Raw genomic sequence first — 24,302 nt, 5'->3', positions numbered from 1 at the left:
CGGGCCATCTGCTCGGCCTTTCGGGGCTTCCCCTGGTGCTTCCCCCAGGTCTGCTCACAGCACTGCAGAGCTGCTGCTGGGAACGGAGCAGGGCTGGCTCTGGGGCTGGGGCTGGGTGGAGAGGGAACTGGGTGAAGAGCCAAAAAGAGAGGTCATGGGAGGTCTTTCCAGCAGGGAATGGTGTCTTCCAGCAGTGTGAGCAGTTAACAGGCTGTCCTCAGTGCAGGGTCAGGAATTATCTGTTGTGGCAGCGCTTGGTGTTTCTGGACTTGTCTCATTTGATTACACAAACGTCTTGTTCAAGCCCCAGGTAAAGGCTTCTGGGACTGCAAGGTCTCTCCTTGTCATGTTGCATTGCTAAGCCAGATGGCTCAGCCCTGGGATGTGGGCAGAGTTTGGTCTGGGCAAGTAGTCATCTTTCCATGCCCCACTGTCCTTAGACGTTGCAGTGCAGCCTCAGGAATCTCCAGCAACCTTTGGATTATGAGGTCTGTGTGTAAACACCACACATTTCCCGTTGAAAGGCTAAATTGTTTGAGTCTCATAACTCCACTTTAAGTGACACCATGGAATGTCCAGGAGAACTCCTGAAGCCCTTGAGCTGCTGCAGTCTCTGGTTGCTAATGGGCTGGTTTTAGTTACAGGCCGATAGTAGAGTACATTGATACGCAGTTTGAAAACTATTTGCAAGAAGAGCTGAAGATCCGCCGGTCCCTCTTCAACTACCACGACACGAGGATCCACGTCTGCCTGTACTTCATCACCCCCACGGGCCACTCGCTCAAGTCCTTGGACCTGGTGACAATGAAGAAGCTGGACAGCAAGGTAGGGCAGTGGAGACCACGGGCTCTCTCTCTGGAATGCTTCTGTTGGTCCTGATTGTCACGTGGAAGGTTTTGTTCCTTTGGTGTAAGTGCTGGGCTCCTGCATGGCAGCTGGGCCGGTTTTGGGACTCTGGTAAAGCTTTGTCTGCTGGTGGTTGCTGAGGTCCTGTGCCTGTTTTCTCATAGACTTTTCTGAGGAATGTCAGGAAGAACCTGTTTTCAGGTTGGTTGTGTAAATTCTAGAGTGTCCCTGACTGTAAGAATCTTACCCAGATTAGTTGGTATTTATAAAGCCATCAGCTGCAGCTGTATGAGCTGTGCAGGTGAGGAAGCCTTCCAGCTCCAGCAGCTGAACTGTGAAAACTGGAGCCACCTTTGCTGTCCTGACCTGTCAGCAGGGACAGAGGCGCCGAGAGCCACCAAAACTGAAGATGTCCTAAGGTGGTGGTCAGTGCTGAGGAGAGAAGGGCTGAGGAGAAGATTTGTGTGTGTTGGTGCACAGGGAGTGTGTGAGCTGTCACTGCTGGCAGTGCCTGGGGATCTGGATAGGAGATCATAGTGTCTTCTGAAAGTGTAAATAGGGTGAGGATTCCCAAGGCCATGGGAATCCTAGAAGTGGGTCATGAGAGGGTCTAGCTGGGGGTTGTTTCTTTGTGCATAAGCTGTTCTGCCTTGGGGGGCAGTGGTTATTTAACTGGCTACTTGCTGATGTTCCTGCAGCTCAGAGCAAGTTTCTGACACACTTTTGGGTGTTCCAGCTGGTTTCCAGGGAGCTGCAGGAGGCTTCAAAGGTCACTGGTGGCAGCAGCATCTCTTGTTTTCTTCACGAGAGTTTCCTGTCTTTCAGAGCAGTGTTTTGGCAGCAAGGTGGTTCCTTTTGGGTGGCAGGTGCTGCTCACCCTGAGGGCAGGCAGGGCAGGACCTGGGGATCCCCTGGATTGCACGGAGGGAGCACTCTCTTCTCTGGCTGCTGTTTATGTGCAGCTGTTGGACTTTCCTGGCAGAGTTCCCCCTGCTGCAGTCCCTGCTCCTTGCCCTCTCTGCCTGGGTCTCAGGCCTGCTTTTCCTTGGCCCCAGCCCAGAGCAGGCACTGGCTTCCCATTGCAGTGGGCTGTTTGTGACTGTAGTGCCTGTTACACTGACTTCATCAGGAATCTGAAAACTTTCCCTTAATAAACTCTTGTCTCTTGGTGCAGTGCCAGCATTACATGTTCCCAGAAATATGTTTGGAGGAAAGCTTTTGCACGATTCCCCTTGGTGCTGGTGGTCCCACAAAGCATTTCTCTTCTTTTCCTTCTGCATTCCCTACTTTTCACATCTCCCTGTGGCTGCCTTTAATGTGGTCCTTGGGTAGTACCAAAATAAATCCTTTGTACTTGTGCAGAGATGAAAACTTTGTGCACACGCAAGCTTTTTGTATTTCTAAACTTCCACTTAAAGAGACCTCTCTGGAGTCATTTTATCCCTTCTTGCCACGGCATGAGAACATCCTGGATTTCCTGCTGTGGTGGCCTCACACAGGCGGGCACGGGGAAGTGAATGAGCAAGTAGAGCCCATTGATATTTTTGGGATTTGTGTTGCATTTCTGCACCACTTTGCCTGTGCTCTGCTGGCTCAGCCTCTGAGCCTGGTTCAACAGAGAGGTTTTAGGGCCCTGGCTCAGTTCCACCTTTGCTTTAGCCCACCAGTGGCATGGCATTAGGTGCTGGGCAGGCTCTTATAAGTCTGTGTGATGATTTCAATAACAAATCTTACTTTTAGTGTAAAATTTACAAAACCCCTTCCTGGTAAAGCTGGTTTGTAAACAGAATCTTCCATTGTACTGTAAAACAATATCTGTTTGGCTGAGCTCATGGCCAGCTGTTGTTTGGGATATTTGGTTACGGGCAGAGAGCAGAAGCATCTTCCCAAGTGGTTGTAGGTAGCTGGGATGTGCCTGGCTGGCTGCAGAGTGCCCAGCCCAGCTCCCTGGCAGTGCCTGTCCCCTGAGCTGACCCTTTTTGTGCAGGAGATGTGGCTCCAGGCCTGCCCAGCCCTAGGCAGGCACCCAGCTGTGGCCATGGCCCTGTTACCCTGGTAAGGAGGACATGGACCTGCTGAGCAGTGCAGGGAGCAGCAGGCCTTGTTCTGGGGGGCTTGTGGCCCTTGGCAAAAGAGGCCAGGCTGAGAAAAAGGAATTTAGTCTCCCAGATAAATTTGCAGTGAGCAAATTGAGACTATCTTCATTTGTAGCAAGTAAATGCTCTTGTGTTTCTGAGTGCTAAAGCAGAGCTGGGGGTGGGGAGCCCGAGGAGAATGGAAAAAACACTGAGCTACAAAGAGAACTTGAGCTGGGAAAGCAAGGCCATTTATTTTAATGGGCACCCATTGGAGACCAGCTGGCTGCTCTGAATTTCAGCTCTGTAGGACAAAAAGCGTTGGCTGTTGGGAAATGTTAGATGGCAAATCAGACTTTCCCCTTATTTGTCTGAATTCTGGTGTTTGACTGCTCTGAGTTTGGCTGCTGTTCAGACAGAGGAGTTGTGTTGTTGTTTGTTTAGCAGGGGTTTGCAGGATCACACTTGGCTTTTCTGGGCACAGCAGCACTGTCTGACAGAGGTTCCTGTGGCAGGTCCTGCCCTGCTGTAGCTCTCTCAAGCACGAGGCCACAGTGAGCCCCGTCCCACCTGAAGGATGTGAGATGTGGCCCTCATTTACTCTTGATCGTGGTGGGTATGGGGACAGGGGGACCTCCCCACCCTGCAGCCTGTGGGTGGCTTTGAAGCCCGGGCTGATGGAGCTGTGTGGGGTTTGGTGACTGCTGGCTGATGTGAAACCAGAGCTGAGCCAGAGCAGCATGAAAGCAGATCTGCAGCCTGCTGTGTGGCACCCTGCACCTTCCCTGGGTGGTCCATGTGACCCACACAGCCTGCCCGAGGTGTGATCCTCTCCCAGAGGCTCAGGGAGTCCCTGGGGAGGATCCACAGATACTGCCAGAAACCCGAGGAGTCCCTGCTCTGTCTGCCTGAGCACGGGCAGGCTCCATCAGCTCAGTGCAGCGTTCCAGCCTTGTGCTTGTCTGCTAAAGGGGCCTGTCAGCACAGCCAGGGTGGCTGGTGACAGCAGGAATGTGACAGTTCCCCTGTGTCTGATGTGTGTAACAGGATCCATCGGCAGAGCAGGGCTTTGATCTGCTCTCCTGCACTCAGTGCAGGGTGGGTGGTTTGTCTGAAGCCTCGTAGCCTGATCGTGCTGGAAAACTCTTCCCTCTAGTGTTCAGCTGGGCTGGGCTGCAGCTCCTGAGCAAACACAGCCCGGGGTGGTTTTAGGAAATGTGAAGTGTAAATGTGGGGCAGGACCCGGGTCACCCCGACACGGCTGCTCAGCTGGGGTGTGTCCTCCCTCCCTCCCTGCTCAGGTGAACATCATCCCCATCATTGCCAAGGCAGACACCATCTCCAAGAGCGAGCTGCACAAGTTCAAGATCAAGATCATGAGCGAGCTGGTCAGCAATGGAGTGCAGATCTACCAGTTCCCCACGGACGATGAGGCAGTGGCTGAGATCAACTCTGTGATGAATGTGAGTGATGCTGCCAGTCCCAGCCCTGCCAAAAGTTGGGACAAATTAAATTGCTGCACAAAGATGCATTTGAAGGGCAAGTGTCTTTGGGAGTGTCCAGACACTGAATCTGTTGGAAAGTCGAGCCGTGGGTCTGACAGATGCCGAAGGCTGTTGCATACAGAATTAATTAAAATGTGGCTCATGTTTAATCTGGGGCTCTCTGGAGAAACTCCAGAGGATTTGTTTTACTGAATTTTTGAAAAATGCTTTCTTCAAAATCCATTCTGTCTGCTCTTAGGCTACTTTACATTTGAGGAAGGAGAAGTTTTGAATAAAAATTCAACAGTTAAGATTTATATTAGCCTTCTGACTTAAGGAGGCTAAGCAGAGAAAACCCAATTTAAAGTAAAGAAGAAAAATGGTTAGTTTCTATTTTGTCTTTTTTGAAATTCAAAGATCAAATTCAGACCTGGCTGAAGCACATGCAAAGCACTTTCAAGCTTCCTGTCTCCCAAATTAGAGTGCAGCTATTGCAGCAGAAACAGCTGAAATGTTTCCATGTTAATTTTATAAATCAAAAGCATCTTTTTTATCAAAATGAACTTTTTCCTGCATAGCTGTTTCTGATTAAATGCTTTGTCTTTTCTTTCACCCTCCCCTCCCCTTTTTTTCCTTTTTTTTAAATTCAGTAATTTCTGGGTCATCTAGATATATATTTTCACTGTAATAGTTCTTTTTTGCTGAATTCATAGAAAATTTGGAGGATTCACTCTTTTTTAATAATTGCAAGCTGTGTACATTGGAGAGAAAAACTGGTGTCGTGCTTGCTTGGCTTTTTTTTTTTTTCCCTTCCTTTCCCCAATGAAAATATTTTTGGCCACTTCTCCCCCAGTTCCACCCTTCTGGATCCATTTCTTCTTCCTTGTGAAGGGTTCTGTCAGCCCTGCCCTGCCCAAGCACCCGCTCCATGGCTCTTCCCTGCAATCCCAGGGATGATGCCCTGTTTCCTCCCTGTGCCTGGTGCTTTGCAGGCCTGGAGAGCAGCAGACACACGTTGTGTGCTGCACATGTCCCTGGCAGTGCCCACGCACCCCGGGCTGTGCCAAGGCCCGTGTGTGGATGGATGTCCTTGGCTGTGCTTCCAGCAGGGCAGGGGGTGCCCCACGCCTGGCACGTGTGAGAGCAGCCTGAGAAATGGAGAGAGGAGAGCAGGAGTGACCACTGGTGTTCCTGCAACATTTCCCCAGGCAGCAGTGCTGGTGAGCTGTGCTGTGGCCCCACACTGCTCCTGCTGTGACACCCCAGGTCATGGCAGTGGCTGCTCCGAGCGTCAGGGATCGGGAGGTTCGGAGGGAGGATGGTGGAAGCACATCCTGTGCCTGGGGGAGGGGGGTCTCAGGGTCAGGCTGATCCCTGGGGGGTTGCCCCATGCCCTGAGTCCCTGCCTTGGCTCTGTTTCAGGCTCATCTGCCCTTTGCCGTGGTGGGGAGCACGGAGGAGGTGAAGGTTGGGAACAAGCTGGTGCGGGCCCGGCAGTACCCGTGGGGAGTGGTGCAAGGTGAGGGTGCCCACCCCAACCCCTGTGCTCACACACCCCCACCCCAGCCCAGGCCCTGCCAGCCCCTCTGCTCTGCTCAACTGTGCAGATTCATCCTGTGCAGCCTTCTGTGGGGTGGACAATCTTCCCTTTGAATTCCCATTCCCACTAGCAGGCAGGAAGGTCGGCGGGAATCCCTCCAGCCCAGGGGCTGGGTTGTTCCCCGAGCAGAATTCCCTGGGATGGGAGTGTCTGGAGTCAATCTGTACCTACCTTTGTGCTCCCCCACCGTGCCTGCAGTTTGCTGACCTGTCCCCTGGCTTCCCTCAGTGGAGAACGAGAGTCACTGTGACTTTGTGAAGCTGCGGGAGATGCTGATCCGGGTGAACATGGAGGACCTGCGGGAGCAGACCCACACCCGCCACTACGAGCTGTACAGGAGGTGCAAACTGGAGGAGATGGGCTTCAAGGACACGGACCCAGACAGCCAGCCCTTCAGGTGAGGGGCCTTCACATCCAGCATCAGTTTAGAGCCACACTTTGGTACTGACAGCCCCAAAAAGTGGGAGCTTTGTCGGTGGTACCCACGGTGCGGGGCTGGAAAATAGTAGCACTGGGTTTGAACTTTGCAGCTGACTTGGATGTTCCCTTCCCTGACTCTGTCTTATAGCTACACAGACAGGCATGCATTTCCCCATCCCTCACTCATCAGTGTCCAAAGAGTCTGGATTTCATTTGCTTTCTTCCTCAGCCTCCAAGAAACGTACGAGACCAAAAGGAAAGAGTTCTTGGGCGAGCTCCAGAGGAAAGAGGAAGAAATGAGACAAATGTTTGTTAACAAAGTCAAGGAGACAGAGGCAGAGCTGAAGGAGAAGGAGAGAGAGGTGGGTGTGCCAAAAACCTGTGAGGAGCCCAAGAGGCAGCCAGCAGGGAGTCTGGGTCTGGGCAGTGTCTGAGCCCTGGAAGCACATGCAGCTGTTGAGGAGACACAAACACACACGTGTATCCCTGGTTTAGGTCCCTCAGAAACCTCTTCCCTGCCCTGTGCCATGTGCAGGAAGCTTGGTGCTGTCTGGTGAGAGAAAGGCTGTGGCAGATGCTTAGGGGAGCATCCATGTCAGGGAGACTCCCCCCCTGAGCCCTCTGGACAGCTGGGACTGGGGAAGAGTTAACTGGGCCATCCTCAGAACCAGAGAGGAACAACAGAGGCCACAGTGTCACCAGCCCCGTGCAGGGCTGCAGGTGAGCTGGGATCCTCAGTGCACCTTCCAGGGCTCACACTTCTCCTGCTTTGCTGTGGGACACCAGGTAGAGCTGCATTTATTGTGTCTTCCCTGCTCCTGGTGGGTGCTGGGTGCCAGACCCTGCTGGGTGCCAGACCCTGCCAGCACTCTGGGATTGGTGTGGGAGGTGTGAGAGGGGCTCTGGGGCAGGGGGGGCACAGCCCAGTGTCTGCTGGAGGAGGTGCTGAGGGGGGTCTGTCTCCTGCCAGCTGCACGAGAAATTTGAGCACTTGAAAAGGATACACCAGGAAGAGAAGAGGAAGGTGGAGGAGAAGAGGAGGGAGCTGGAGGAAGAGATGAACGCCTTCAACAGGCGGAAAGTGGCGGTGGAAACCTTGCAGTCCCAATCCTTGCAGGCTACCTCACAGCAGCCACTGAAGAAGGACAAAGACAAGAAAAAGTAAGTGTCTGAACTGGAGTCTGCCACTGGGAAGCTGGAGGTCTGCTCAGATGCTTTAATGTTTGGTCAATTGCTTGGACAGCACATGGAAAAGGGGATTTTGGAATCCTAATTCCCACCCTTCTGACTCTTTGCTTAAAGCAGAGGAGAGACAGGGCCCTCCTGTGCCCTGGCACTGCCCAGGAGAAGCCTGGGCAGCTGCAGGTGGGAGGGGTTTGCAGTTTGGGACCAGTGGTTCTGTGGGACAGCCAGCTCAGGGGTCCTGCAAGCTGTCTGCTCCTGGAGACAAGTGGGAAGGGGACTGGAAATAATCTGCATCTTCTCCCCAGCAGAGAGGAGTGGGGACAACCCTGGCACAGCTGTGATGTCTCCTGCATGCAGTCCCCATCACTCACTGCCTTGCTGCAGGCCCTGGGCTCTCTTCACAGAGTGTGCTGACTTTATTTTTAGAGGCAGAGCTGTAAAGAAGGAAACAGCAGCTTAGAGTAAAGATGCTTTGGAAATTCATTAGGGCTCTGTGTGAAGTGGGGCTCCAAGGCACGGTTCTGATTACAAGAAAATTCTTTTCCCCCAAAGGCAGAACCCTTATCTTGGCTTGCTGCAAGTTAATTGCCATTGCTGAAGCCAGCAGGAGTGAGGGCATGTAAATAATGCTGCTCAGCATTACCTGGTTGTGTAATGACAGAGCAGGAGGAGGACAGATTTTAAAAGAAAAGGTGGAGGATGTGATCCTGCTTCCATTCAAGCCAGTCTCTGAGGAACACTGGCCAGGGAGCAAAATGAGATGCACCATCATGCAAGCTGGTAATTCTGCTATTCCAGCACTTTTTGTTACTTCCCCTTGCATGAAGGAGCTCAAGAGTCTGAACTGCATTCTGTCAAACCCAGAACAGACTGGTGACAAGGCTTTCTGAGCCTCTTAATGATGGCAAGAAAAAAAACCACCACAGAGAGTAGCAACATCTGAGTTTGGGCTTGACAGCACAGCGTTTGGCTCCACGTTGCTGATGAGATCTTGTGCTCTGTCATTTCCCTGCTGTGAACTGCAGCACCAGAGGAGCTCCTTCCGTGTACTGACATCCTAGTAATTTGTTCCTGCCTGTGTTAGATAACAGGGTAGATTATTTAAGTGTTTCCTTGGAGTGTAAATGTGTTGGTGTTAAAACCAAAGCTCTCTCTCCTGCAGACCTCTCTGGGCATGGCCCAGCTCACAGAGCCCAGTGCTGTGTCCTGTCCCTGCACAGTGCTGGGGCTCTGCAGCTGGAGGAGGTGCAGCATGGCCAGGATGGCTTTGCACTGGGGTTTTTTTGCATACCTGTGAGCTAGTATGTTTTTTGGGGGATTTCTGCTCAAGTTAAATGACGAAGTTTGTAATGAAACTTTCAAAGGAAGGTGCCTCCTCTTGGCTTTGCCAGTGATGTGACTTCCCAGGCCCCCTCTTTGTTTGGGAAGCAGAGGGTGCTGTGAGCCCTGAGTGTCCAAGCACAGCCTGAGCCCCCCCTGCAGTGCCCCAGGGTTGGTGATACCACAGACCCTGCAGGCACTCAGAGGGTCTGTGTGTTCCCAGGGAAGCAGCAGGAACATCTTTGCCAGGTTTCTCACCAGGATCAGTCCACCCAACCAGCCCAGGAGCAGCTGGGATTGCTGAGCTGGTGGCTGGCAGTGCTCTCCCCCAGCACCAGCAGCCAAACTTCCCTCCCAAGCCCATGGCTGGGGCTGTGCCCATGGCTTTGGGCAGAGAGGGGAGGGGAGGGGGACCCACAGAGGTCCCTGGGGGGCATCTCTGCCAGGAGAGCCCCCGTGCTACCCTGGGGATGGGAATGGAGGTTTGGGGGTTTGGGGGCAGCATGTGGGGACTTCACAGGAACTGGGAATGTGTTGTGAGACTGCAGGAGGGGTGTTTTTTCTTGCTTCTAGGTTTAGGAGAACTAGTTGAACCCTCTGTCATTTCCTGGTTCAAGACAGTGGTTTTGGCAGCTTCAATACCTAGAAGGTGGTGATGGAAGGGCTGCAGGTGCTGGGGGAAAGCAGAGTGTTTGTGCTGTGCAGAGAGCCTTGAGGGGGTGCTCTCATCTGAAGCCTTCAGCTGCCCCAGCAGTGTTTGTCCTCCTCCTCCTCCTCCCTTGGTTTTAACATATTTTGCTACATTTTGCTTTTGTTTAATTTTCATAACTTTAATTCATGCTTTTTTTTTTTTTTATGTTTTGTTTCTTTCAGTTAATCACACACAGACTTTCAGGCCAAGAGTGGACTTGGTGCTTTCATGTGTTAAGTTGCTTGAGTTTCCCACCCTGTGACCCTTCTCATAACACTGTGTGCGTGGACCAAAGTGACACTGAGCGTCTCCGGGGGTGGCAGTGACCCTCTGTCACCCGGGCAGAGTTATCAGGAGGTTTGCAGGAACTCACCTAACATGTACATTTTGTTAAACAAAGCCAGCTAATCCCTCAAGTTAAGATGTTTTGTTCCAAACCCAGCGACTGAGCAGCCGAGTATGAACTGACCGTAACTGTCTGAACTCATCCTACCCACCAGCTGAATAATTGCTTTCTACATTTAATTTTTTTAATTGGCTAAGGTGACTGCTCATTGACCTTCCCCAGTACATGCACAGTGAGAGGAGTGGTATGAAAAATGCTGAAATGTTTATTTTTCTAACAAAATTCTCGAATAAATTTTTTAGAATGGATAGAAAAACACAATGCTTAAGGCTTTCTGCCCTGGGAATCTCAGAGTAACCCTCATTCCAGTAATTCTGTATTTAATCCTGAATTACTCTAAACACTTTCTACATCATTTATAATATATATATATATATAAGGAGAGAGAGAGAGAGTGGTTAATAAAATTCATGGGACAATGTTTTGAATTTTCTTTACTGCTAAAGTAGAACATTTATAGAGAAAGGTTTTCATAAGAGTTTGTTGTATAATGTGGAACTACAGGATTCGTGTAACTTTTCAGTTGTCACTTACCAGTGTATTTACTGTTGTGGGAACTATTTAAGCCATCATCTTTACTTTTACTCTTTAACCTTAAACTTACAATGTGCCTGATAGGGAGAACCCCTGCTCCTGAGCTGTGCTCTGTGTTTATGCTGACAGGCTCTGTTCTTCTTAGAAGGGGCTTCCTTTGACTCTCCTCATGCCTAGAAGTCACAGCCTTGTTTTCCTGGGCAACTGACCTTAGAGGAATAATTAGGATCAATATTAATTTTTTCCACTCAAACCATTTTGTGACTAGGCAGGACAATAACTGAACAGAGAGTTACTAGCTATGTTGTCATGGAAAAATAGCTGGACCCAATTCCATCCATCCATCAGATCCCAGGCTAAACAAAAGGAAATATTTTATATTAACCCTCACATAGCGTCTTTAGAGTTTATAAAAACACTGGCTGGCTAAGTGTTAGTTGTGAGTGTGTGTGTTTTTATTTAGTTATTGATGTTGCAGGATTTTTCTGATGTGTTTTTACTGCAGACCTGTCTTTGGGCTGTCAGCAAACTCCTGACAGTGCAGAGGGAGGGGCAGGGCCTGGGCCCGACTGTCCTGGGGCTTTGCTGCACTCTGAGGTTCTTCACCTCCCATATCCCATGAAAGCAGCTTGTTTTTCCTTTCTAAATACATGCTCAGGTGTTAAACTGTTTTCCTATGGACATTGGCCTTTCCATGGATATCCTGACAGTCCTGTCAGTGTTACTTGATGCCTGTAGGAAAGAACCTCCCAAGACCTCACCGGTACCTTTGGAACAGGCTGTTGTTCAAAGAGTTAAAATTCTGCACTTGTTGGGAGTCTGCTGAAAGCTGAACATTTAATTATTAAGGCTGTGCCTCCAGGTTAGATGTGTTTTAAACAGTAACTGTCAAATGTTGGGAGGGTCAGTGTGGTTTTCTCAAACCCAGACAAGGAACCCAACGCTCTGTTTCGTGCAAGAAGACAATTCCACCTCACCTCTGACTGCAGTCCAATCATGTAGTAAATGATTTGTTATTGATTTTTGCTGATGAGAGAAACTCTGGTGCACTAATTGCCTGAGCAAGCAGCACTCTTTGGTTCAGTGTTTTGCTTCTCAAGGCCAATGCTGGTGTGGAACAGTGACTGGTGGTACTGGTGTGCCCCCAGCTGCCTCACCAGTGTGTTCCCAGTCAATAGTTCTCTCCTGATCTCATGCTGCAGCCAGCAAGATCTATGCAAATGATTTCTCTCTGCCCTGGCTCATCAGAGATCAATTCTTTTTTCCTAGAATAACAGGTAGTTAAGAAAAACGATGATTACAAAGAAAGAGTAAAAACCTTCAAATCCATGGGCACTATGGAGAAATTTACAGCTTTTTCTGAAGATGACATTCAGAATGTATGTAAGAATATTTTAATGACTATGATTATTATATTACTTTGACTCTATGTTGTGGTGGACAGCCCTTGTCCTTGTAGTTGCTTGTTCAACATCACAATCTCCCCAGTGGGACTCAGTCATATTTTTTTCCCCAGTACTTGTTTTTTTCCTTTGGCTGAGACAAGATTTAAATATTGTGGTATATAGGGTAGTTCTGTATCTTATTTTTATTTAACAAGTTACAAATATGTGGTGATTCTAATCTCATCCAGTCCGAAGACTTACATCTGGTAGGGTAGAAGAAGTGAAAGAAAACCCTTCAGAAATGACTGAAACCATTCAGTTACACATCCTTTGGCTGTTTTATACATTTATCTGTAAAAGATTGGTATTAATGGGAAAAACTATCCATTTTTTTATCATTTAAACATTTACCATCGTGTATGTTGTCTGCTTTCTAATTTAAATTGTGTTTTGTGGGTCTCTGAGGGGGGTTCACCCCTGGCTGTGGTGGGTGCCCCAGAGTGGAGGTGGGGTGGGTGGTTTGGGGCCATGGAGGCTCCTGGGGACCTGCCCGGGGGACACAACCCTCTGGGACGTGCTGCATCCCTTTGCTTTGTCATTCCCAGCGTGTTTGGGTTCGTGGTTTTGGTTTGTTTTTTTTTACTTTCATTTCTTTCCACTCACTTTGTACTTTTTTCTTTTATTAAATCTCACGTGTATTTTGAGTTTTTGTGGTGTCGTTTATTTAGTGGTGCATTTCCTGTGCTATCCAGTCATTATCTGTATTATCTGTCAAAATAATACTGTGTCATGATTGCAAGCTTACCAGTCACAGGCTGTCTTGTGACTATGGGGAGCATTCGAAAATATAATTAGCTAATTAATTAACAACTAGCTAATCATAGAGTATGCAGAAATGCACCTCATCTGTAATCTGGGGAGAAATTCTAAGAGATTAATTCCAAAGCCATCCCTGTTTGGGCAGGAGCCTTGAAGCTTGTTGGTACTTCTGCCTTGTGGGATCTGGTGGCCCATCCTGGCTCTCCATCCCATGGGACTCCTCAGGTGCTCCGTCAGCAGTCTTTCCTCAGGAAAACTTAAACCAATCCTCTGATCACCAGTTCCAAAGAAGATGTTGGCAGCTGGGAGAGCTTCTCCAAGTTCAGTGTCTGTGCCCAGCCCCAGCCACGTTAGAGTGGGGCTCTGACCTTTCGTGCTGTCTTTGCTCAATGTAAATAACTGAAACTTAAACACTGATTCTCTTTTGTTCTTTCTGTAGCTTCTTTAGTCTTCCCAGTGCCTACTCCATAACAACAGGAAGATATTAATTAGAAGATTTATTAAGGCCAAAACATCTCATGCAGAAGAAATTAATTGGTGCTTTCACCTTTAAGCTTGCAATACATTGCACAGAAGAGAATATGTAGCAAGGACTGAGGTGTGCCGTGTCTTGTGACGGGGAACAGTTTGCTTGATCAGGTTTCTTGGTAAAGTTGAAATCCAAGATATTTACCAAAAGGTAAACTGCTAATTCAGGCTGCTGCATGGCTGGCACTAAAACCAGAATGCTAATTTTGGAGTGACAGCCCCTCCAAAGCAGTTAACACTGACTGACTCCAGGGAGATGAGGGACAGAGCTGGGGTAGTGTGAGGGGCTTTTGGCTTTGCTGCTTGAACTGCCACGGTAACAGGGTCCCACGGGTCCTCTCCTGTCTGGTTTTGGGGTGTAACTGGAGAACCTGATGTCCCTAACCTGACACCTGTAGCCTGACTCCCTAATCTTTCAGCTGGATTCTCACCTATCATGGCAATAACTCCTCTGTGCAGCTTTCTTCTGTACACTTACAGGTTTTGTAACCAAAACCCCCCAACCTCCCTCTGTTGAGTTTTCTGAGGGCAGCACGTGCTGCCTCACCCTGGAACCCCTTCCCCAGAGCTCCCTGCCCACCTCCCACCTGCCTGGGCTCCACTCATCCCATGGGACGGGATGGGTGAGAAGGGAACCCTTTTAAAGGACAACTAAATGTTACATATTAATGGAGGGGGGATGGTTTAAAGCTGGATCTCAGCGTTCCTGATGTGAGTTCTGTGTTTGTTACAGACTGACTTCCCCTTACACAAATGCTTGTTTAAAAAAAAAGGAAGGGGGAAAAACAAAGTGTGATGTCTGTGCCCCAGTAACTTCACACAGGAACAGGGAGAGGCCCTGGTTTATCTTTGTTTTAAACAACCTTGTAAACGAATCTCAGGAATGACCTGCTTGTACCAAAGTTGGGTTTAATAAAAACAAAACTGACTTGTTTAACAAACATCTGTTAAAACCATGGTTTGTATGCAGGTATAAGCACTGCAACAACAGCGTGCTGTGGCCAGATTCACAACCCTCCCGTGATCCCAGTGTGCCCCCATTAACCCTGTTGCTCTGTGGTTGAAGTGAGAAGTCCCCTGTGCATCCCCGTGTCGGGGCAGCTGCTGCCCCAGCTCCTGCCCTTCCCCAGGCTGCTGCTGTCCCTGGGGCTCAGGGGTAGGAGCAGCCCAAAGCCAGTCCTGAGCAGGTTTGAAGGGAGCTCCTCCCATGCCCCTGCCTTGTGTTGGAGGGTGAGGCTGCAGTGGGGTGAGGAGCAGCAGGAACAGGGGTGGGTGAGAGTGGCAGGAGCCCCCCAGGCTCCCAGGGCAGTTGTGTCTCTGTGACCAGAGTTTTCCAAGGTGAACAGGCTGGTGCACTGAGCCCTGTGCCCAGGGGGGTGGTACTGACAGCCACTCAAACTCTGGAGGCCCTTGGCATGAATTAGAACTTGGGAATAAATCTCAGCTGTCACAGCTCCGTGGCCTGAAGATGCCCATGCTGGGCCCATGGAGAAGGTCTGGGGGCCACAAACCCCCCTGCCAAGCATGTTCCCCCCACGTTGCTCATCCCTGCCTGGCCCTGCTGCCCCAGGCAGGGATGAGGCCCCACGTGTGTCAGGGGCAGTGGGACGGGGTGGGAAGCACCAGGCTCTGCCCCAGCTGTGTCCTGGGGGCTGCAGGTCCTCTCGGAGGGCTCTGTCTGTCTGCACATCTGTGGTGCCCTGCACAGAGCAGGGGGCAGCTGGAGCCCCGTGTGACCATCAGGCTGAGCTGAGCCTCCAAACAGCCTTTGCTGCTGCTTGGGGACTGTTTTAAACTTGCCTGTGCTCTCTTTTGAGGCCAACCAGTCTAATTTCTTTGGCAGAGCTTTCATCCGGTTTGGAGCTATTGTCAAGTCAGATTCCAGCTGGATTAGGTGAATTGGGAATAAAAGCGTTTTGTTCTTTTTCCAAATTGCTCAGAAGGGTTGATTAATTCTGTTTGTCGTGGCCGTGGTTGGGTCACAGTGGGGTTGCAGTTGCACACCTTGCTGGGGAGGAACAGGGGGAGCAATGGGACCTGCCAGGAGTTAATGCCTCGCTCCATCTCAGTGCATCCTCTGCCTTCCTGCAGAATTGAACTGTAAGTACTGTTCAAATTGAATTTAATGCACTAAAGCCAATTAGGGGGAAAAAAACCCCAACAACTGTATAGATGCGGCCCCAGAAATGAGGTATAACTATTGCATTACTCTTCCCTCTGCAGTTTTCTTGTCTCTTGATCAATTCTCTGACCACAGGGGTTTCTTTATTTGTGCAAATGTGTATATGAACTCTTCTCCTAAGTCATCACATGTGCCCTGTGAGTAGTGACACCAAGTCTGGCTGCAGTGGGACAGCTCCACCCTCACCTGTAGTGGTTCCTGGGTGTCTGACACAGTTCCTTTTTGTGGGGTTTATGAGTGGGGGACGTTGTGGTGGATGGGGGAGCTCAGAATTGCTTTGTTTTTTCCGTGGCTGGTTTAAAACCCTTCTGTAGGTGCTCACCATGGGGGATTTCAGATTTGCAGCTTTGTTTACAAGGGGGTGGCAGCTTCAGGCATCTGGAAGTCTGGCCTGAAGTGAGGCACCAGCAAGGGGAGTGTGGGTGAGGGTTAGGACTGAATATTCCCCAAAACAACAATCCTCACAGAACTGGCCATAACCACACCAGAGCTGTGCCAGCACTCCCTGCCCCTGGCACGTTCCCAGCAGTAACTGGGGTGCAGCAAATGGGATCCACAGCGTGGGTTCAGCTGCAGGAGGAGTCAGCTTGTGTCTGTGGTGTTTGCTGCACACAATCCAGACAGGGGACATGGTCATTGTCACCTCTGGGGGGGGCTGTTCATCTTGTCCAGGAATGGTGTTAACGTGTGCCCCTGTTGTGCCAGAGGGAAGGGAATCAGTGCAGCTCCCACTATCCAAAATGCTTTTCTGTAACAAGAACAGTCCTGGTACAAGAGCAGCTCCTTCCTGTAACTGTTTTTTGGGGCCAGAAGCCCCGTTCTGAGTGATGGCAGAACCACAAAGGTAAGTGACACTTTTAACCTGCTGAAGCTGAACCACTGGTGTTTGTTCCTTCCTGGTAGCTCCAGTGCTGGAGTGGGTGTGCAGGAGGGACCTGTGCTGCCAGAAGGAAGCACAGCATGTCCTGGGAGAGCAGGCAGGCTCCAGGGGAACTGTCCCCATCCCACTATGGCATCTTACCCCGACTGGGAACAAGGGGCCCTGATGGGGCTTTACCCTTAGGGTAAAGCACTGGCTTCATGTTTTAGAGTTAACCCCCATTAGTGCTTGCTTTTGAACGTTGATCATAGAGATCTGCAGAGGTTTTGAAAAGCAGGTTTGTTCATGGGGTTTAAGATGTCATCCAGCTTATGGGCAAGAAACTACACCCCTAGGCCCAAAACACAAGGTTGTGGTTGTTGTGGGATAAAGTTACAGCATGTTAATTACTGTGTGTGGGATTTTTCTGCTGCATTTCCATGGGTTAACACAGCTGGTGAGGATGCCTGAGACAGAGCAGAGGGACAGGAGGGAAGCAGAGCCAGTCACAGCCCTGTTTGCTGCAGTGATCCATGTGGGCATCACCTTTTGGCTGGGCCATTCCAGGTGCAGACCAAGCTTACATTTTATTTCAAGGAAACTACAAAAGACAACTTGCCTCCTTCCAAAAGCCAGGCAGTCAAGTCACAGCTTGTGAGAGAAAAGGAAGGTGCTGCTCAGGGGGAGGGAGGAGCCCTACCACGAAATGAAAACCTTCCCTGGGGTAGGATGGATAAATCCCATGTCCCAGATGTGGTGCTGCCTGGCCTCTGGGTGTGTGGGGACCTCGGGCCCCTCGTCTGGTCTAACCCAGCACCCCAAGTCCTGCTCCTGCAGCACCCTTGGCCTGGGCAGAGCCCCCTCAGTGCAGCATTCACAGCCTGCAGCAGCTGTGACTTGGCTGGTGGGAATTCCCTGGGTTCCACTGCTGGTTCCAGTCATGTCTCTCCACACGTGTTGTTTGCACTGTCTCTGGCACTGGATGTTTCTGGAACACTTGGCACTCTCTTGGCAGTTGGAAGAGCAGTGTGGCTTTCTCCCTGCACACACACAGAGCTCTCTGTGTTCTCAGAGGGAGCTCTGGCAGATTTAACACTTGGGAAAGCGTGAACAGCTCTCAGCAATCAGTCCTGCAAGGCTGCTGGTCAGGAATTCCTCTCCTGCAAGGTAAGACAATGAGGAAGGGGAGGAAGGCCAGAAACTTTCTCCCTGCACTGATGAATTCTGCTGTTACACAGCATGAGGGTCTCCTTGCTCCTGTCCCATCCCTGTCCCCAAATTATTTGTCCCACGTCATTACATGAGACACCTGCCCAGTATTTAGCCCGTGCCAGTCCATATGGAACCCCTTCCCATTCTGTGACAGGGTTGCAGGTGTGGTGGTATCCATCCTGTACTGACTGGATTACACCTTTAAAGCAGGGTAACAACTGCCTGAAAACACTGGCCCTGTTATTTAAAACAAACCCAAAATCCCGTTTGTTTGAAAAGAATGTGTGAAGCTGGTTTTTAAAAGTCTAAGAGAGGTTTAATCTGACCTTTGTGAAACTGCTTTGCTGTGAAGATTAGCAGTTAATAAGAAATAATGTGGTTGAGGGGAATTAATTAAAGGCATTTTGTGTTGCTAAGACAGAACAAATTTAAAAAACACTGACCAGCATGTGCTGGTTGGTGAGGGCCCAAGGCAAGGGGGGTTGTGGACAAGAAGACATTTCATAAGGATCTGTGATTGGGTCTTTAATGGTTTAACCAGGAAGAAGCACAGATTCTAGACCCGTGGGTTCTGAGGTAAGGCCTTAAGAAAACTGGAGGTTTGACTGAGGCTTCTCACTGCTGACCCAAACCCTTGGTTCCACCCCAGAGCTGCTCCAGAGGCAGCAGTGGGGACTCCCTGTTCCTCGAGAGCAGCTCCTGCTCAGGCTCCCACAGGGTGAGCCAGATCAGCTCTAATGAGAGAACAATGGTGTGAGCTGGATGAAAGGCTCCATCTGTCAAACTTCATCAGGGCTATTTTAAAAATAAACGGAGGCATTTGGTTCTCCGTGCAGTGTGTAGCTGCCTGCCAGCTGGAGCTCTGAGCTGAAGGATTGTGACCGAGTCCCTCCTGTCCCCAGCTCGTTGTATCTAATGACATTAAAACTGAGGGGAACACACACTGCTTAGGAGGGACATAATAATAGACAGGTAACACCAACTGTCTTTATCCTCTGAAAAGCACAGTGAAGCTTTTTCCTGTTGTTTTGGCTGCTCTCTTTGCTGGGACCTGCTGGTGCCAAGGCAGTAGTTCTCCACCAGAGCCTGTGGGGTGGCTGTAAGGGAGGCCATGGGCAGCTGAGGGCAGGAGCCACCCCTGCCTCCCATCCCCACTGGGCAGGGGGGGCCATCCCAGCACTCATCAGTCTCCGTGGCTTCGTCAGGAATTTGGGATTAGCGGATGGGAAAGATGCTGAAACAGCCTGGCTTACAATGACCCCCAACCTCCCCTGATGGGAATTCTTCCATGCAGAAGGGTGGTGGCAGGGCAGCCTTGCCTTGGGATGGCCCTGGACAGCCTGGCTGATGGGGTAGAAGATACAAACAGCGTTGGGTGGCTGCAGGCACGTTAGCTCTTGATCCACAGGCTCTTTCTGGATGAATTCAGCACTGTTCACCTGTAAGGAAAGATGCAGATTTTTGTAAGTTCAGGATAAACTACTTACTTGTCTGGCCACTGCTCCTGTCACTGTAATTAAGGGGCAGGCTGGATGCCCCAGTAAAGGCATAGCAGCAATATGCTGTTGGTCCTGATGCAAAACACTTAACCAGAATTACCACACAGAAGGTGGGCAAGTGCTCCCTCTCTTTAGGAGACAACAGGCAGGAGGGACAGGACAGCAGGAGGCCAGGTTATTTCACACAAATTCTAGACCACAAAATGGGTGGACAGTAAGCTGACGGTGCTCTCTGTTTTATGTGTTTTATAAAACTGGGGGAAAGCTGTAGAAAAAAATCCATGAAAAAATTGATCTTGCCTTTGGTCATTAGAAGTCAAACTGATTATATTTTACAAGCAGTGTCTGTGCTTAGACTGTACTTTTTGCAGTGTTCAGTGGGAGGCTGGGGGCACTGGGCAGGTTTCTGGGTGCTCTCAGACTCTCCCATCATGGGAGAATCTCTCCTGGCTCAGGATCTGTGGCCAAGAATTCGGAAACCTCCCTTCTCTGCCAAAGGGATGTCCCTCTCCCCAGTCCCACCCCTGAGCTGCAGTTTTGTTCCCTGTTGTTAGCACCAGCAGGCTCTGCAGCAAAGGCAGAACACGGACAGGAGTCTCAGGAGCTGCTGAAGTGCAGTGCTGGCTGTTCACACACACAGCTTTGGCTTTATTCATTTACCATTCCTGCCCTCAGCATTGGTGACCAAAGGCCATTTTGCTTCCTACCTGTGCTTTTTTAGCAGGTCAGTAGTAACACAAAGCCAGCCAGGAGCCTGCCTCTCCAGCTCCAAGGTGATGATCACCAAGACCAGCGTGGAGCCCCTGAACTGCACGAGCTGGTGGGAGGCCATCCAGTGCTGCAGCTGCCTGGTGAAGAGTACCACGTGGAGGGAAGGATTCCTCTGAGGCAGCTGGGGAGAGGGGGCCAGCTGGACATCACATGGCATGGGACTGCAGAGAAGAGAAGGTGTACATATATATATATATATATGAATATATATACAAAGAAAAGCAGAGGTCAGTGGAGTTTATATGTTCTCATATGTCATCACCCAGAAGTACAGATGAATTCCATCTCATAGCAGGAAACCTGAAGGCTTCCCCCACCTTTTTCTTTGTGTTTTGTGTTTGTACTTGCCAATCATTGAACTGATGATGAATGTACGGGGTCTGTGTTTCCTAACAATCTCTGAAGTTTCTGCGTTATCCAGATTGCTGCCCAGGAGATTCAGTTCAGGCCAGCAGCTCCAAATCCAGCAAAACCGGTAATTCCAACTGCACTCTGAATTTCCCGAGGAAACAAGCACCTGCAAAAGGCAGTTTTCACAATCAGCAGCCTCTAATGGCTCGATATTTGCACATAACCTTAAAAAAGGGATCCAGGATGTGTTTGTATCTCATGAATTTTGCCTTACCAGCACATGATCGTTTCTTGAAAACAAAGTTTAATTGTTTCTATCAAATGTTCAGTAACTGCAATGTGAACTAAGTGCCAGATCAGGGTAGTCTCATTGCATAAATGAATAATTAGTGGAATGAAAAGAAAAATTATTTAAGGAAAAACCTGTGTGTGAAATGTAGCAAAACTCTGACAGCTTTCTATGTACAGTATTAATAGAAGGGAAATAGTTAGAAATATTTTTGCAGTGTGTATTTAAAAAAATAAAAATGGCATAGAGTTGTGCATTATGAGAATCTTTTTAATGTCCATTTTAGTTGTCCTTTAAAGACAGGAGTAAATTTTTTTCAGCAAAAAGAAAGGTTTTAAATAGTAGAAAAATTTAAAAATTAATTTTAAAAGAAAGTTACTGTAATATTCTTTAAAAGACTTGCAGATAGGTAGGAACAGGTAGTTTGCAGAGCATCTTGGGAAGGATGTGTGTGTGTGTGTGTGCGTGTGTGTGTGTGTGTGTGCATCTGTGTTTTCTAGTCTTATTTGATAAGGAGTTGTTTCTTTAAAGAAAAAAGTTGCAAAACGTAGTGCTTACAATGTTTAAGAAATCCATTGGTGTTGCTGTGTAAAGATCTTGCTGAAGCTTATCCAGGATAATTCTTTCCATTCTCAAGATCTCGGCTGGAGAGCATTTACAGCTGCTCTGCACCACCAGTGTCTGCACCAATGGGATTACCTGTAAAAAAAATTTAAAAATATAAAAAAATAAAGAAGCCAACGTCCTACACAGTGCTGTGTGTGCTTCTCTGTATGGTGAGGGGATCTGACAAGGTTAAATACATCTGTGGGAAGCAGAATGCTCATCCAGGAGCCCTCGTTACTTGGGTTAAACAAATTAACGCTTCTTCATTATGCCCGAATCATTGAAGGACCTGGAAACATGAACAACTTTTAGTGTGTTGAAAATCAAACATACAGACCTCATCCTCTCCACTGGTTTTTGCTGCAAGGACAAGAAACTGCAATGCACTGCAGATATTTTAATTGGGCCTGAAGGGAGAAGAAGAAAACACCGAATAAAGAAGATAAGAGTCTTGGGGGAAATAATTGCATTCTGTGACACGTGCACAAGTTTCAAACTTTCATTTGAGTTACAGTTGCTTCTGAATTAGTTTAGCTACAGAATCTGGAAATGGAACAAGGAAATTCAAAAGTGAAGCAGAATAAATCCTCTTATTGGTTCAACCTTTATTCCTGTATCCCACAATTCTTAGACTATGCAATGCCACGTTACTTACAATGCAGTGTTACTCCTCTTCTCACCTCAGATACTGCTTCAGATTGGACTTCAGGAAGAATTTCTTCATGGAAGGGGTGGTTAAGCCCAGGGAGGTGTTGGAGTCACCATCCCTGGAGGTGTTGGCTGAATGGCTGGACGTGGCACTCAGTGCTCTGGTTTAGTTGACAAGGTGGTAATTGGTCAAAGGTTGGACTTGATCATCTTGGAGGCCTTCTCCAACCTTAATGATTCTATGGTTCTACGTGCCAGTCTCAATCTAAATGGAATTGACAGTGGCAAGGCTCAGCTCAGCTCCTAACTTTGCTGTTGCTCCAGTGGCAGAAAATGTCAGCCCCATAGTTTGGTTAAAAATTGTGGTTTCAAAACTGAAATATTAAAAGCAATAACCTGAATGCTTTGTGTTTAGCAGAGACAACCAGATGATAATGAGTTCTTTGGACTTACCACAGCATTTGGACTCAGTTCACACAAACACTCCTAAGGAGGACTGTGCATCAGTGGAACCTCATCAAACACTCAAGTTCATATATGTTTATATGTGTGTGCTTACAGGCCTTCCCCAGCAACGACCCCGACTGCTCCCTAAATCTGCTGCCAAACATAGTCCCTGCTTTGTATGTAAACTGATTACATGCTCCTTCCATTCCCAGGCAGTAATCTGGCCAGGGAAAAGCTGAGATCTCTCTGCCTTCATTGATGCCAACAGCCTGTTGAAGATGTTGGTCGCCACCGCAAACATTTCAGGGTAAAACTGGAACTTGGAGCTTCTTTCTGCAATCCAGAGAACTGCCTTCTTGTAACTTGACAGAGAGAGATCTGTGCCCTGAGGGGGAGGAAAAGTTAAAAGAAAAATATGGTTAGTGCTTTGATGATTTTGTTAAGGTATCTCCAAAGGAAGACTCAAATCTTGTTAAGTGCTCTAATTAGCATTTCGGATGTCTGGAGGCTGGAAATGAAGGGAGTTGTCAGCTGTGTCTGCAGAGGGAGGGCGAGGGCACATTTCGGTGCTGTTTAAACCACTGGTTTGTGCTGCTCACCCAGTCATGCCCAGCTGGGTGACCCAGGCCTGGTACTGGGTTGTACTGGAGTACTGAGTGGGGAAGCACCAGCCCTCCCAAAATGAGCTCTTACAAACAAGGTGCTGCTGGAAGCCTCGGCCGGGAGCTTCGGTGCCCATCCTGGGAAAAGGCAGCCCCGCATCACCGACCTCCACTCTCCGGGTGCACACCGTGCTTCCCAGCCCAGGTGGGACCGTCTCACCCACACAGGGTGTCCCTGTTCTCTCCCCAGCCCCTTGGGTTATACACTTTCTGGTGCGAAATGACTCTCTCAGTCCACGAGTCTCAGCGTTCAGCACAGCTCTGGGCAGCACCAGGGCAGTGAATAAACTGCAAAGTGACTGTTTGAACACCTGGCCCTCTTCCTGACTCACCTGGTGACACTCCCTGGGGTGAGGGAATGGCCCTGTGACGCACCGGTCAGTTTGATGGAGGAGTTCTGGAAGCCCCAGATCAATCCTGTCCACATTCCTGCTCCCGCCTGCATCCCTCCGGCAAAAACACAGCGCAGCTGACACACGGCCCTTGGTTTGTGCCTGTGCTTGGTGCTCCGTGATGGGCATTCCTGGCCTTGCCCCGGGATCCCAGGCCCTGGTTGTCCACAGCCAAGGCAGCGAGGGGAGGAGTGGGACTGGAACAAGGCCCTGTGACCTGCCAGCAGGGTTTGGGTGTGCAGAAACACCTGGGGGCAGCGAGACAGGTAGGGCTGAGGAGCCAGGGAAACTATTCATGGACCTTTCCGTTGCACAAAATGATGTCTTTGACTCTTAGTGACATATATTATGAAAGGAAAAAGCCAGGTTGTTGGAATAACTTAGTCTAGTTCCTGTAAATGTACGGCACGTGGACAGTGGGATGTGGACATACAGCAGGGTGAGTAGAACAGCAGGTGTGGAGGATCCCAGCAGCATCCTGTGAGAATTTACACTACATGGCAGATAACCCGGACACATGCCTCTTCTATGCATGGGGCTAATTGATTTCTGTGCCACTTGTTCTGTATTGTTTATATTTAAGGCACTCTGCATTCCCTCTATCTCAGGAGTAATTCAGTTCCAGTCAGGAAAAAGAGGAGATGGATTTTCTGTGTGGAGAACAGGCTGGAGCTGCAGCCCCGTCAGAGCCCCAGAAACCCGTCAGAGCCCAGTCAGAGCCAGTGAACCCCAACCAGAGTGCTCAGAGCCCGGTCAGCTCCCCCGGACCCCGATCATCCCCCTCACAGCCCGGTCAGCCCCTCTGGACCTTGATCATCCCCCTCAGAGCCCGGTCAGTCCCCCCGGACCCCGATCATTCCCCTCAGAGCCCGGTCAGTCCCCCCGGACCCCGATCATCCCCCTCAGAGCCCAGTCAGCTCCCCCGGACCCCGATCATCCCCCTCAGAGCCCGGGCAGTGTCCGGGCCCGCCCCCCCGTCCCGCCGTTCCCATGGCGACAGGACGCTCCGCCCGCCCCCGCCGCTCCGGCCCCGCCATTGGCTGGACCCGCTCCGGCCCCGCCTTCCCTGGCCGGCCATTGGCGGCGGGGCC

General features: G+C 49.7%; 1 protein-coding gene across 6 annotated transcripts in view; it reads left to right on the top strand.

The window, feature by feature from the left end:
* The window catches only part of SEPT8 (septin 8), a 39,812-nt gene extending 18,604 nt beyond the window's left edge, over window positions 1–21,208 (top strand). The window contains exons 4-11 of one of the 6 annotated variants that reach the window (XR_003534092.1): window positions 639–825; window positions 4,223–4,384; window positions 5,828–5,924; window positions 6,234–6,402; window positions 6,655–6,787; window positions 7,396–7,586; window positions 9,804–12,446; window positions 17,350–17,360. Coding sequence is in view for 5 of the 6 variants with exons in the window: in XM_027682374.1 (XP_027538175.1) it covers window positions 639–825; window positions 4,223–4,384; window positions 5,828–5,924; window positions 6,234–6,402; window positions 6,655–6,787; window positions 7,396–7,586; window positions 19,767–19,932 (1,105 nt within the window). In the remaining variant the exon portion in view is untranslated. Of the gene's footprint in view, window positions 1–638; window positions 826–4,222; window positions 4,385–5,827; window positions 5,925–6,233; window positions 6,403–6,654; window positions 6,788–7,395; window positions 7,587–9,803; window positions 12,651–13,204; window positions 14,231–17,349; window positions 17,361–19,766 lie in introns of those variants that run through there. The other 5 variants (XM_027682377.1, XM_027682375.1, XM_027682374.1 and 2 more) reach the window with 5 other exon arrangements.
* The last annotated feature ends 3,094 nt before the right edge of the window (window positions 21,209–24,302 follow it).

The sequence above is a fragment of the Neopelma chrysocephalum genome, unplaced genomic scaffold (assembly GCF_003984885.1).
Source record: "Neopelma chrysocephalum unplaced genomic scaffold, ASM398488v2 Primary Assembly neopelma1_63, whole genome shotgun sequence".
Taxonomy (NCBI): Eukaryota; Metazoa; Chordata; class Aves; order Passeriformes; family Pipridae; genus Neopelma; species Neopelma chrysocephalum.
This window is presented reverse-complemented; position numbering and strand designations above follow the sequence as displayed.